This window comes from Anser cygnoides, chromosome 6 (genome assembly GCF_040182565.1).
Source record: "Anser cygnoides isolate HZ-2024a breed goose chromosome 6, Taihu_goose_T2T_genome, whole genome shotgun sequence".
NCBI lineage: Eukaryota > Metazoa > Chordata > Aves > Anseriformes > Anatidae > Anser > Anser cygnoides.
Window position 1 is genome coordinate 7,113,404 of NC_089878.1, and position 13,955 is coordinate 7,127,358.

The 13,955-nt window shown below is 37.6% G+C and overlaps 1 protein-coding gene and 1 long non-coding RNA gene across 2 annotated transcripts in view; one reads left to right on the plus strand and one right to left on the minus strand.

Moving 5' to 3' along the window:
• The window catches only part of LOC125182135 (uncharacterized), a 52,459-nt gene that overhangs the window by 25,719 nt on the left and 12,785 nt on the right, over positions 1-13,955 (plus strand). The gene's annotated exons all lie outside the window — the stretch shown is intronic.
• Positions 1-13,955, minus strand: part of ITGAV (integrin subunit alpha V) — a 46,790-nt gene that overhangs the window by 22,216 nt on the left and 10,619 nt on the right. Inside the window, exons 3-12 of the mRNA XM_048058313.2 lie at positions 9,344-9,435; positions 8,738-8,852; positions 7,223-7,284; positions 5,601-5,646; positions 4,005-4,130; positions 1,973-2,017; positions 1,723-1,766; positions 1,580-1,636; positions 1,076-1,128; positions 463-665 (exon numbers count right to left, since the gene is read on the minus strand). Of these exons, the coding sequence (XP_047914270.2) occupies positions 463-665; positions 1,076-1,128; positions 1,580-1,636; positions 1,723-1,766; positions 1,973-2,017; positions 4,005-4,130; positions 5,601-5,646; positions 7,223-7,284; positions 8,738-8,852; positions 9,344-9,435 (843 nt within the window). The remainder of the gene's footprint in view (positions 1-462; positions 666-1,075; positions 1,129-1,579; positions 1,637-1,722; positions 1,767-1,972; positions 2,018-4,004; positions 4,131-5,600; positions 5,647-7,222; positions 7,285-8,737; positions 8,853-9,343; positions 9,436-13,955) is intronic.

A 13,955-nucleotide genomic window follows, 5' to 3' on the forward strand; every position in this document is an offset into this window, starting at 1 on the left:
AAAATCTCTTCTATCAGACTATTTTAACCAGCTCTCAAAGGAAACAAATCCTTTTTTAATCCTGGTCATCTTTGTGCTTCTGAAGAAGAAGATTGTCTTTAAACAATATAAACAGGAAAATTATATCGAGGATGTCAATCCTCGCAAGTCACAATGGACAGTCAGATATTTAATCAAGATGTCTACTGTACTTATCACATAGGAAGTAAAACACTGATTAATGTAACAGCTAAAATAATCCATGCTGTAGTTTAAATGGTATAGTCTCTGCTCGATGCATACATGTAACTCCTGTTAGCATTCTTGGGAGTAGCATACAAGCATCGAAAGGAGTCTAGACCTTCATGTCCAACATTCACTCATGGTTAGAATACTTAATGTTTGTTTGCAGAATCCACACTCCATGTGCTGTCTACATTGAGTCTATAAACTGAAAACATTGATCAATAATTGATATCCTACCATTGAAGCCATCCTGATCTAGATCACCCAGTGGGGCAATTGCACTGCTGAATCTTGCAAATATCTCAAACCCATTCAGCTTTGTGATCTGAAACCCTCCAGAGGCTCGCTGAAGACAAATGGAAACTTGGCCGACCTCCTGAAGTTTCCCATCAGAACCTCGATCCATAAAAAGAGGGGCTCCGATAAACAAATCTGTATAACTGGACCAAAGAAGGATAAGGTTCTTCAATAACAGCATGAAAGTCTGGTTTCATTCTCTCAAGTATCCATTAGCAGGATTAACTCAGCACTCAAGTCAATACTAAGGTAAAAGTTTCCTATCTTTAAATTGCAACAGAAGCTAAATATTTATGACAAAGAAAGCACAAATATAGCAGAACTTAATGCTTTTAAATGATGATTTTTTTACATGAATACACACATATAGTTACATATAGCAAATATCAGAAACCATCTACACTTGTTAAAATGCTCAAGACTAGCAAAAAAGTTGATTACACAGATACATGTTTAACTAGTTAAACAAAACAGAAATGTATATTAGAGGTAAGGCTTTTTTAAAATTGTTTTTTAATAAAATAGCAGGGGTGAGAAAAGGGAGCCCACTTACTTGTCCCCATTGATATCTGTGGCAGCCACCGAATACCCGAAGTAGGCAGCCATCTGAAAAACAAAATTCAAAACAAACTTATGAGCTGTATTGGTATAAACACTTAAGTAAGTTTACACAACACTGTACAGAGAAGACATTAGGGAGATAATGACGTATACTGCAAAAATGGTTTTTCTTTTATTTTCATTTCTTTTCCTTACCCTATGAGAAGGTAAAAGGCTCAGATACCTTCCCCATTCTCCCTCCTCCTTCCTAGTTATCCAAGTGGGCAGCATTTACTCCATTCAAATAAAGTTGCTTTTCTAAGTAATACCATCAAACAAGAACTCACAGAACATATATTCTTAGGATTCCTACAAACTTGATTAACTTTTCCCATGTACTTAAGCTAATATGATATAGAACTTGACGTGGTCTAGTACCCCAAGTACTGTCCCAACATGTCATCTTTCTACAGGAGTAACCTTCCTGCCACTTACTGTACCACGTAAAGGTACATACCTGCTCTCCAGTAAAGTTGTACATGGAAGACATGTTTTTCCCATTGTAGATAGACACCTGCATGTGAGAAAATACTCATTATAGCATACCAACAACATTAATCTTTTCATTTATTACAAAGTTAAATGTTTCAAATTTCCTACCATGCCCAGTGTTCTTGCTGCTCTTGGGACACCTGACACAAAGTCTGAAATAAAAAGACAGACATGCAGGTAACATCCAGGTTCCAGAGCAGAAGGCCTTTGCTTGAACAGGGTAGCTCAGTCCTAGCGCTTCATACATTTTCCTATGCACTTGATCATTTGTTCTGTACCATTTATTTGAAAGACCTGCCCAACGTATTACCATGATTTTTTTTTGATTTTTTTTTTTTTACTGAAACAAGGATCTTACCTTCTATTCCATCACCGCTAAAGTCTCCAACAGCCACCGAATAACCTGATCAACAGACAAAATTAGTAAATCACTTCAAGAACCTTTTTAAGCCTTTTATCTGTCTAAACTCTTCATAGGTCTCAGTGCACTGCCCTCTCATTTCATCTTAAAATATAATGAATGTTTTGCATTTATCTAGCTTAAGCAATCAACAGTTACATGAGCAGACTGTAATTAATCAACATCCGTGTAAGTGCAGTGAAACCTGACAAGTTCACTGAGTGGATTTAGCAGACTTGGTACCCTAGTTTCTTTCGGGACCAGAAGCATGTTTCAGACAGCCTCAGGGACTGATCAGTAGTGCTTCAGTTCGAATTTTTCCTAACAAAAACACAAACAAAAGTAGATTCCATCTTGATTAATGCCTTTTTCAAAATGAATCCCTGAACAATTTATAACAAGGCTACTGAATATCAGTGAAGCCCAGCAACTATTTGCTAATAATCTTGCCAAAGGTTCATTTGTAAAATACTATCCATTTTGGACTCTGCAAATGAAACTTTTCTGTAGGTAGAAAAGAATAAAACCTGACAACAGTTTAGAACAGGACCAATATAAAGGACAGAACTGCTGATTTATCAATGCTTAACCAAAATAAATAACTCTGATAATATTTCAAGTGAGACAGTGACTGACAGATGACTATTTTGCACACAGTTATAAGGTAATATTAAAATAATCTGACAGGTTCTGCTAACAGAAGAATCCAGGAGAGCAGGTCAAATATTCCTGGCTCATTAGTACCTCTTCTGTTCAGAAGACATCTAATGAATATGAACAATAGTGGTTTTTTTTGGCTATAGCACTTCCTTTTTAACGCAAAGAACATTAGGAGTCTTTAATTATCACTTTAATTATCACAACGCTTCTGTTTGAATTTCATGTTCCTTATTCTCCAGCTACCACAGTAGTGAGTTGCTAGTTCACTTGAGATTCAGAGAAGATCTACGACTGATGTAACTCACTGAAAAATAGTGTATTTCAAAATAAAGAGCACCTCTGCTTCCGAGAGATTCAGCTTTTAGGAACAGGTTGTCTAGGGATTACACAAACAGCTTCCCAGCTGTGGTTAGCAATTGTGGGATGACAAACCAATCTGCATACAGCCATGCAAGTTTTAATTAGAAACACAATTAGGTTTTCTGTGTTTGGATACTCTTTCTACTTTCTGTCTGGAATGTAGAAGTGCAGTGACTTCTACATGCAGCAACAAAAGCATACATTTTACTTACTTTCTCTCTACTAAGTTTATTAACAACATACATATCTAAATAGATTTTTTTAGAAAGAATCAGAAAAACAGGGGCATCACTAAACCCTGCAGTCAGAAACAATGCTTAGTTTAAAGCTAAAACAAGCTTAAAGTTTAGTGAGCAAAAAGCCACATTAATCCTAGATTCTGTGCTTTTCCATATGGTTAGTCCTGTTCTTGAAAAATCTTTATCTACATACCTAACTATTGGTATCAAGAGAAATAATATTCACAGAAAATGAACTCTTTAATATTATCTTAGGATTTTAGAGTACGTTTTCAGAGTAGGTCCCTGGAAAATGTCCTGGTCCACCCTTGCTTTTTTCTGAATCCACTGAGACATATATAAGGCTAAATGGCAATTTCCTAACCGTCTAAGAAAGTCTTTTCATTAGTTTTCTTCCCAATCATGATTATTTCCCATTTTTGTTTCGATAAATGATTTAGAAACAGCTATTAATTTTAAAAAAGCAGCTATGTGAGTGACTTATGTAAAAATCATACCTGATGATTTATACTAGGCCTGAATTACAGAGCAAATTTTTTTGAAATATTCCCATTTGTTCTGTCATCATCTGGTTTTTGAATCAGGCTTACAGCAAGATAACTAAGCATCGGTCACACACAAATTACTGTGTTTTCAGGTACATAGCTCTTTAGTTATCTGCCAAATGTTAAGAATGGCAGAAGAGGGTTTTTCAAGTACAAACAGGTTTTCTTCCTCTTCAAGTTACGCACCCAAGTAACTGTCATCAAAAGCAGCACTAGCAGGTCTGGTTGCTAATTGGTCATCATATTTTGTACTGTAGACTTTGGAGTCATATTTAGCCACAATTTCTGTCACTCGATCAGAAATAAGTTGGCCTAAAGAGAAAGAAAACAGCTTAAAACAACAGGAAATTGCACGTGCACTCATTCAATAAAAAAGACATTTACAGAACGTTTGCCTCTAAAGCAACAACTCTTCCATAATACTTACCAGAAAAGAACCAAAAGCAGCAGTACTAGAAAGGATAAAAGTGGAAATCGGGATCCTGCTTCAGCAAAGATTTATGCACATATTTAATCACAAGCACATGAACAGTTCTCACTGAAAGTAGACACTGCTCCTACATGTAAGCTGGGACTTGAATGGGACTGCTCAGTTAGGTAACAGTAAGCATAAGCTTATGCTGAGTCATCAGTCCTTGTCTAAATATAATAACTTGAAAGCATAATAAAGCAGACAAGCTAATAAGCAGAGCATATTATATTCCTGCCTTCTCCCTGTTTTCACCTCAGTAGCCACTAGATGGTGACTTCACGACATTCTTTTCTTTCAGTTTAAACCACAAATGTGTTTTTTCAGAAGAGCACTGAGTTCACATGCATATTCCCCAGACGTTTACGAAGCATAGGGAGAACTAGTCTAGCATACCACAATGCAGAGTAAAACTTGGGGTGAAAAATTAGTTTTTACAAGTATGCTGTTACCATCTTCTATTCAGAGCTGAGTTTTTTTTTTTTGTGTGTGTGTGTAGTAACAGAAGAGAATAAGTTTGTTTTAGCAGATGTGCTAGCACTTTTGCCCAGAAATAGTAAAATGAATCCAAAACCAATCTATATTATCCTGTATTTGCAGGTGATTTTCAATCATTCCATTTTGTTCAGAGTTTGAAACAGAAAATCTTTCATAAAGCATTGGTATTTACATAAAAAAACAAGCCAGGTAACAGAGCTTGGCAGCTGTCCTGGTTGTAGCAGCACCATCTCAACTGACAGCTATAGGTAAACATTGAATGATCCTGCAAACATGCAGTGAAGACCATGTTACCAAAATATATAGGAAATGTTCTGTGGAAACAGAGTAGTGCAGTAAAAGTTAAGATATGCGCCATAGCACAAACAGATCAGTCAAACAAATGCAATCCATCTTGGCCTCCAAATGAAAATAATTGTTTTCTTTGCAGGGTATGTTTCTCACTGAAAATACATACTTGATATGTGTGTAAGAAAATAAAAAAATGGTAGATTTTGAAAAAAGCAGCAAAGCATCCTAAAAGAAATTTATCCAGCTAGTGCAAACGCAAATTCCACATTCTCAGGAAAACGCCTTTAAAATTATCATGGAGCTATTTAAAAGGCAAAAAGACATCTATATGGTTACTACTTCAGCTTTAATCTGTGGTTCCCACGATCCAGGAAATACTTTGACGGATGAATAAAATTATTTTTGTTAGTTTTCCTACTGACAAAGTTGACAGTGTTTGGAGGAATGCGGATACAAAGGAATAAAAAGATGAAGAGAAAATTAATGAGGTCAGCCTCTTCTGCGACATCAATAATATATCTTACCTTGCCAGTAAAAACTTCCAGGTCCTCCAAGTAGCACTCTGTCTCCCTTGGGAAAAACAAAAAAGAAAAAGGGGAATCTTCACATCAAGCATATTTAAAGAACAAGAGAATATGTCTTTTGTTTGTGGCAATCAAGTAATCCCACACAAGTAAATTGCTGTAGCATCACTTACTCCAAGACATTATGTTTTTGAAGGAATGACTGAACCTAATTAGAAATGTATCTTGTAAAATGCTAGGATAAGAAAAAATACCTCTTCTGTGACTCGCTTCTCTATGCCACCCATCTAAAATTATCAGCAGAATTTTGCTTTTATTTGAGTAGACCCTTCTACCCACATTATCTAAGACAACAGAAATAGGAGATAACGTTAAGAATGCTACAAAACACTAACATGTTTTATGGTCAACACACAAAACTAGTTTCATCTTTTGCCTTGCCTGTTTCTACAACTTATCATTAGAAAGGTTTAATTCAGAAAAGCTGTAATGTAATTCCCCCAACACGACATTCCTTGGTACAACTGCAATCCACAAACAATTTTACGAAACTTGAACCACATTAGCTACCCCAGTGCTAGGAACTGGCTCCATAAGGACTTAATCAGGCGGCTGAAATCATAGGGTTTGCTGCATAATTAAGTCATTTACCCTGGTTTAATCTAAAAGCTCCCATATTCGTCACTCAGAACAATCTAGGTCACAGATTTGGAGATACCAGGCTTGCCCATTCAGCTAGGGGGGTTGGATTAGAGCCCAACATTTGTTTTAACACGGACTAGAGTCTGCACTGTAATCCTGAAGGGTTTTCAGGGGTTCAGGAGAAATAACTGAAACACTTGCAGTTCTGTACTGCCCTTTCTACAGTTCTCCCGAGGAAAAACATGGGTGTCCTCAGGCACAGAGTGGAGGGATATGACCCAGTTATAAAGTGTGAAGAACCCAAAAGATTGCCACATCACAAATAGGTCTTAACATGCCCAGAAGATGCTAAACAAGTTAATTGTACAGTGTAAAAAACTATAGTTAGCTCTCAGAGTTATGCACTGTGTTATCATGACTGAATTTAAAAAGTAATTGTGATTTAAAAAAAACTATAAAAGGAAGAACATACACTAGAACAAACATAAAAGAAAAACAACGAAGAAGAAAGTTAAATTGTTGTATCCGATGAGAAAAACAAAGCCTCATTCACAAGAACATTGTTTCCCAATTCACTTTAGCACTGTTATTTTTCCTGAGCAACTAAAATTAGCCACACACCAATCCTTTCAAAATAAGCATCTCGAAAAACCTGAACTCTACGGTTTATTTCACTTGAGGACTAGCTGCAGCAGAGGCTTATGGCATGAGGCTGGAAAAGTAGTTTATTTACTTATGGCATGATTCCTACAACACATAGAAGCACGCTGTTGTGAAGATGTAAAGAGAAACAGTTATACTACCAGCCTATTTGTTTTGCTTTTTGTTTTTAAATTTACAAGGAGTTTGTTCTTTATCCCCCAGGAATGGTGCTTTACATTTCGTTTCATAGCATCTGTGCTTGTAAGCGTTCTGTATCAGGGTGATTGGTAACCTGGAACTGTTTGCTGACTCATGGGAATTAAGTAACAATCACATACCTTTGTAAAGTCAATACTAAATCCACCTTGACAAAATCCCTGTCCATCTGCATCGATAGTGGCTACAAGAGGAAATAAAAGGAAGAAAGAAGAACAAATAAGATAAATATTACCAGTAGTATATCAGATGGTTCTGGGGATTCTTTCCAATATATCTTCCTACTGTAACTTTGCACTCCTGAACTTGAAATGTGTAGTTTTCTTTCTCCTAAATCAGTATTTTCTCTATATCAACAACTCACGAGCAAATACTTGAAGAACTTCAGGGCTGGCCTAACATATATTCTAACCTTAATACAAGTTTCAGCCTATTACAGTCAAAGTAATCCTCAACTCTGTATTCCTTTGGTATCTAATCTTAAAGTATCAGGGAAAAAGTATTTGAAATTTTTATTCAGGAAATAAAGTATCCGTGAAATACAGAATAAGGTTTGCTCCTCCAATGGAATAAAATTAGAAAGATACATAACCATAAGTTACTTGAAGTACTACCTTAAAAAAAAGAAAAATGCATACCTGGACAAAAAATAAAAACACATCCATGCATACTGAGACTTATCCCAGCAAGAATTTCCTAGGCTGAGTTAATCTCATGATTATACAGCTCCAGAACAGCAATGCTGAGACATCCTGATCTAGACACGTGAATAATTCACGTTCATACATTCTTATTAACCTCTTTTTATGTTGGACCACACTGGATTTCAGTCCTGCTGTTCGCCAATGATTTGGGGCAAAATAAGGAGAAAAAAAAGATCTTAGTGCAAACGTTCAACCTTAAAACTTGCACATTTAATAATAGAAGAGAAGGTTATAAGCCTACAAACAGTCGAAGTCAATTACATGGTACGGATGCAAAGTGTTTGGAAAATAAGACTCAAAGTTCAAAACCAAATATAATTAAGACTGTGTCACCATGTACATATGTATACATGGAAATGAGAACCTGCCTGTGCAATATCTTATTTACTTGGGCTTTGTCTCTGAGCTACGTGAATAACTGAGAATCTAAAGATTCTCGAGTTGGTCTTCAAAAACTTGACTTTCCATGTAGTTTTTCTCTTCCAAGTGTCAGATATTTTGTGCTAACATTACACTATTCAGACGACTCTGAAGAGCATCAGCTAAAACATAGTAACAATTCCTGTTTACTGCACTTAGTGCAGAGAAACACAGACATCTCGACACGTCCAAAAGAAAAAAAAAAGGCTCAGTTTAGATGCAAGTGGCATTACTACTGAAGCAGTCAATAAAAAGGTTTGGGTCTCCAAGTTCCAGTGATACTGGGGTCAAAGATTACCCTCTAGCCTACAGTAGAGAAAACAAGGTCTGGACCCTGAACATCAACTGGAGGAGAACCAAGATGTCTCCATCTAGCCTAGTTTATCTGGAATGGCTATGAAGCTATACATGAAAGGGGGAAATACTTGTAAAACATCTCACTTGAAATGTACACAAAATGTAACACAAGAGAAATTCCAAGCAGAAGCACAAGGAAGTGCTCTTCACACTTACTTGACCTGCAGGGTGCATATTCCACAGATTTAGATCCAGCAAGCAAGTAACAAGTCCCTACAGGCTCTCGCTCTTGTTTTGTTTCAGTTCTCCAGTGATACAATGGGGCACAGGCCTACGGAAGATGATGTGACAGTGAGAAAAACTCCTCTTCCAAATGCTGGGGGGTATGGACTAATACAATGGAATTACAGTTTTTCTACTGAATAGTAACCAAAAAAGTTTTGACAGATGTACCACGTGTTATCAGAGATTTATACCATCACCACCCGGGCAGAAGTGTTTGTATTTTTAGAAACAGCTGACCTAAGGCAAAAATCTTAGAAATAATATTTTCTTAAAGCAGCATTTGTGAAGAATTCATTAAGAATTTAAAACACACTTTAACTTCAAACTAATTCTACTTTCCTCAAAAAAAACAATAAAAAAATACTACAACATTTGTTTATGAACAGTTTAGGAGAAGGCTGGCCAATAAATTCTGAAAAAGACAGATCAAGCTGATTTGTGAAGGATTGTTTAAATTCTGAGTTATCCAGATCTTTCCACTATTTGTCAACTACAATATACCAGTCCTAAAACATCTGAAAGGCATCAAAAACTTACCAGAATTTTATCGTTTTTGGATCTCACAGAGGCTCCAAACCACTGATGAGACTTAAATTCCAGCGGATCATCAGGAGCAAAATCTCTGTTGCCTAAAAATAAAATAAGAAAGCAGCGTAATTTCATGGGAAACTGTACAGTAAGAATAAAAAAGCTAAGTCATGGGTTTTGACACACACAGAAAAGCAGAAAACAGTAACATTGAGGGACATCAGCCTTTTACAGAAACGGGCTTTAAAAGTGATTTATTGTTATTTATTTTTACATCTAGGGCCAAAGGCAGCTATTTTTATACATGAAGTATTTTTACAATAGTGATTTGTTGCAAGAGCACAACATTTACAGCATCTTTGACAGGAACACAGTGAGTATCTCATACTTGAAATATTTGATTTTCAAGTCAGATTACAGCACAGCTCAAGAACCAGTGCCAAAACCAACTGAGACTAACGCTTCTAGAGGAAATATTGCCCTGATGAAGTTATGTGAATTTCACCATTGGCTGGAGTCAGGACAGAAATTCATCTACTATTCTATCAAGTGTTAACATTTCTATTCTGAATGTTTCTGCAGCACACAAAGCATGGCAACTGGCATTCTTACAAGTTATGAGTAAAATTAAAGGTTCTTCAGCAACAAAAAAGGGTCAAGAGTTGAAAGAGTTGGTCTGTATGTTAACTGCTCCTTGATGACGCTTGGTAGAAGCAACTCAGTGAGTGGTGCAGTTGTCAACGTTACAAGTCCCTAAATCATTTCATAATTCCTATGTGCTTTCATTGGAACAACAGAAACTTGGTCATCCTCATGAGAAAATGAATATAACACTTGGGAAATTTGTTTAAATGTTGCCTAAATTGCTGGTTTGCAGTGCCTAAAGCCAAAGGAGTTAATGAGGTCACCAACCACACATCATTTCCGCAGGCTGTGGGGGAATCCCAAAGCCCAACCTTGTTATCAATCAGCACTTCTGCTGCTCGAGACCTGCAAACACTTGAACCAACATTTCCTTGTTTGTCATACACCTCATAAAACGTGTCCCATCTCAAGAGACGGTGGTACTTCCACTAGGAAAATCCCACAAAAAAGGACACAAAAAAGTGATTCTAATCTTCAGTCAGCCTAAACAAGCGAGGATCTGGACTAATTCCATTTTGCTCTAGCAGCAGAACTGTGTAGAAATCAAGGCCAAGTGCACAGCATCACAGAGAACTATTGTGCTTTTTCTGATTTCAATGGCAATAATGATCTATTTTTAAAAAATTAAAAACCTTCCTCCTGTCACCCTCTCTGTCACTCTCTTACTGAATAGGTGCTCAGGACATGGAGGGCTGGATGATTGAGTACATCTGCGCAAATTTATGTACATTGCATGCTGTCACCCTTGGCACAGCCAGAAACAGAGTTCGGAGGTCTGCATGCCACCTTCTTACAAAAAAGAAAACCAAAGACAGAGTGAGATATTTTCAGATAGGGAGTGTCTCAAGCACATTTTTGAAGTCACTGTTTTGTCATCATCTTTCCCCTTTAGCCTAGCCATGGGAAAACACAGGCAGTTTTGCTCAGAGGATGCAGTTGCATGACTGCGACACGTTCAGCTGCAGCTGCCCCCAGAAGAGGTGCCAGGTCCCCTTCTTTCCTGTCGATATGTTCCTGCTGCCAGCCTTTGCTGTGGCACTACCACCTTCAGGTCACAGCCAGAACATGAACCCTCCAAAAAAAATAGGCAGCTCAATCAGGTACCAAGCCAGCTGACTGCACAGGGAAGGGAGTGGTGCTGACCTGCTGGGGAGAAGGCAGGGACACATGGCCAGGGCTGGGAACTAAATCCTTTCTGGCAGCACTGTGGACTTAAATTGGCTTTTTTTTCTGATTATAACACCACACCCAAGGTTACACAGCCTAGAAAGACAGATTTGGCTTCTACCCTGTGTTTGTCCAGCTACTCTCGAATACAGTTTTACTCGCCAAACAAAGCTGTAACGCTTTAAACAATATAAATCTTACCAGGAATAGTCACAGCGTGGCATTTTACATCCTTTTCTGCCATTGGATATTTATGCAATGCTATATATCTATGATTAAAATGGAAGGTGACATAGCAGTTTCATAGGGTAAAGCAGAATCCTATCCTAAATACCATAGAAGCATATGGTATATAGAGACTTGCAATTTATGTTTAAAACAGCAGCCAGCATGTTGAAGTAATGGTCTTGCTGGAATAACAGATAAGCAACCATACAGCACTGCCAGCAATCTGACTTCATCATAGACATTAAGGAAATTATCTCCTTCAAGTTTCAGCCGAATGCATCAGCTGAGACAGCATAAGGTGATAAAAAAGCCAGACTAATGCGTAATGGTGCCATCCATCCGTAGTCTATGCTGACTACACCGCAGAAGGGGGGAAGCAGTTGTTCAGCCAGCACACACTGCCAAAACAACCACTCTGCCTCTTCCAGCACATTCCTGAGCTGCAGAAGCTCCAGGTGCTGCCCACACACAAGGAAGCAGCAATGTCCAGGACGGCAGCTACGAAGACACCTTCCTCTTCAGGCTTTCAGGGACAAAATTATCTTTTCTACAGCTTTGGAGAAGTCCCAGTTCAGCTCTAAATTAAGAATAATATTAGAAATCTGTCTTCAATTTTAATATGCACGCATCTAGGCTTCAAGATCTAGTCAGAAGCTGCCATATATCGAACTAAAAGCCTCCAAACCAGAAAACAAATAAATATGACCCCAAGTTAATTAAGTTCCAAGTGTCATGACTTCAGAAACTGGCATCATGGTTTCTCAAAGTCTAAATAACAAACCAGAAATTTGCATGCTTAAAAACCAACAACAAATGTAGTAAAACCTGCTCCATCACACAACTTCACTAATGTCAGTGCAGGTGCAGATAACAAAGTAACATCTGCTTCAAGGATAAAATGCCTTACATTGAATTTATCCTGTATTCCAAGCTTCATTAGGTTCTCTAAAGCTGAGGGGGTTCTTGTGAAAGGGGGTTGCTGTCCAGCTCAAGACTCATGGTAACATAGGGAAGTGTTAGAACACACAAAAAAATGGACCAGACACTTATTTTGGAGACACAGACTTTTCATAAAAACTGTAAATGTTATAATGCAGGCCAAATCTAACAGTAACTCTCCATTAAAGAAGTTACCTTCATTTACGCACCCACCTCCCTTCAAAATTCCCCACAGGAAAAAAAATGGGGAAATAGATTGTAAGCCTTTTCCTCAGCTTCCAAAGAGAAACCAATTTTACGAGGAAATCTGGAAACCACCCTGTCATCAAAAATCCCCTTCCTTTAAATGAGAAACCATTTGGGTTTCTGTTCCTCACGAGGGAAAACAGAGATCAGTTATATGTGAGCCCTCTGTGGAGCAAATCAGAGTTAAATAAGGTGTTGTAGCTTTACTGGTATTTAAAGTGACATTGGGTAGTTATGGGACTGACTTCAGCATTTGTGTTTTAGTAGGAATAAAAAGCCTGGTTTCATTATTATTTTATCATGGTATAACTTCTCAGTGACAGTCATAAAAGAGAAAACCCTCCCCCTATATCTTTTAAAAACAGTACCTGCATTAAATGAAGCAAACTAATACAGGAAGGATTTAAACATACAGGGATTTATAAATCCAAATCAACGTTGTGACATGTACTACAGTCACAGCCTTACTGCTATGACAGTTCCTACAGCCACTGCTGCTTTTCCTGTATTTCTCAATTGCTCTGGGGTATCTCAGGAATACCCTATAAATGCCTTTACACCAGTGCAATACGCTTTAGACACACATTCAAATGAATATATGCAGGTGATACAAATTAGGTTCTGACTACATTTACTCAAGAAACAACTTTTAAAGCTCTACAATGCTATTTGTCAGATTAAAACGCAGCCACTATGGGGCTACTACTTGCTGGGTCATGGATTCCAGGAGCGTGTCACTTGACCATAGGGTATTAGCTGGCATCTGTGAAGACAGCCTATGTTATGGTTTTTCCTTTGCTCCTTCTCGCTAAAGTAGACCTCACATGATGATTTCACATAACTTTGTCATTAGGGAAAAAGGGCTGACATGCCAAGCCAACAGCGCTTTGTCTTACAAAGTACTTTCCAGGTGGGGTGACTGTACTATATGGGGTTAAAAATTATATATGGAAACTAATGCAGAGGGATGCTAACTGGCAATAAAGGGGAAAGAAAGTCTAAATCATCTTCCAAATAAAACTAAAAAGATCAAAAGCTTTTTTAATGTGGATTTTCTTTTGGCTATCAGCTTTATGTAGTTGGTGCCTTCTATTTTTAAGGTGTTATCAGCTACAGAAACAATGGTATTGCTATAAAATGACTGGCATTGTGACTAACCTGTAGCCTGCCTGTTTGTGCAGTTACGAGAAAACTGGACGCATTTACCCCTGCTCAAGTGCCAGACTGAATTGAGACAATCATGAGCCAAAAGGAAGGGAACTGATGAAGCCTGGTTTGGTGTCATCATGCTATGAATACCTAAGTTGTAAAATTTAAGTAGACACCTAATTCACATAATTTCTTTTAAAATAAACCTCTTCGGAATACCAAAGTAAATGATATTGCCAGTTCTAGG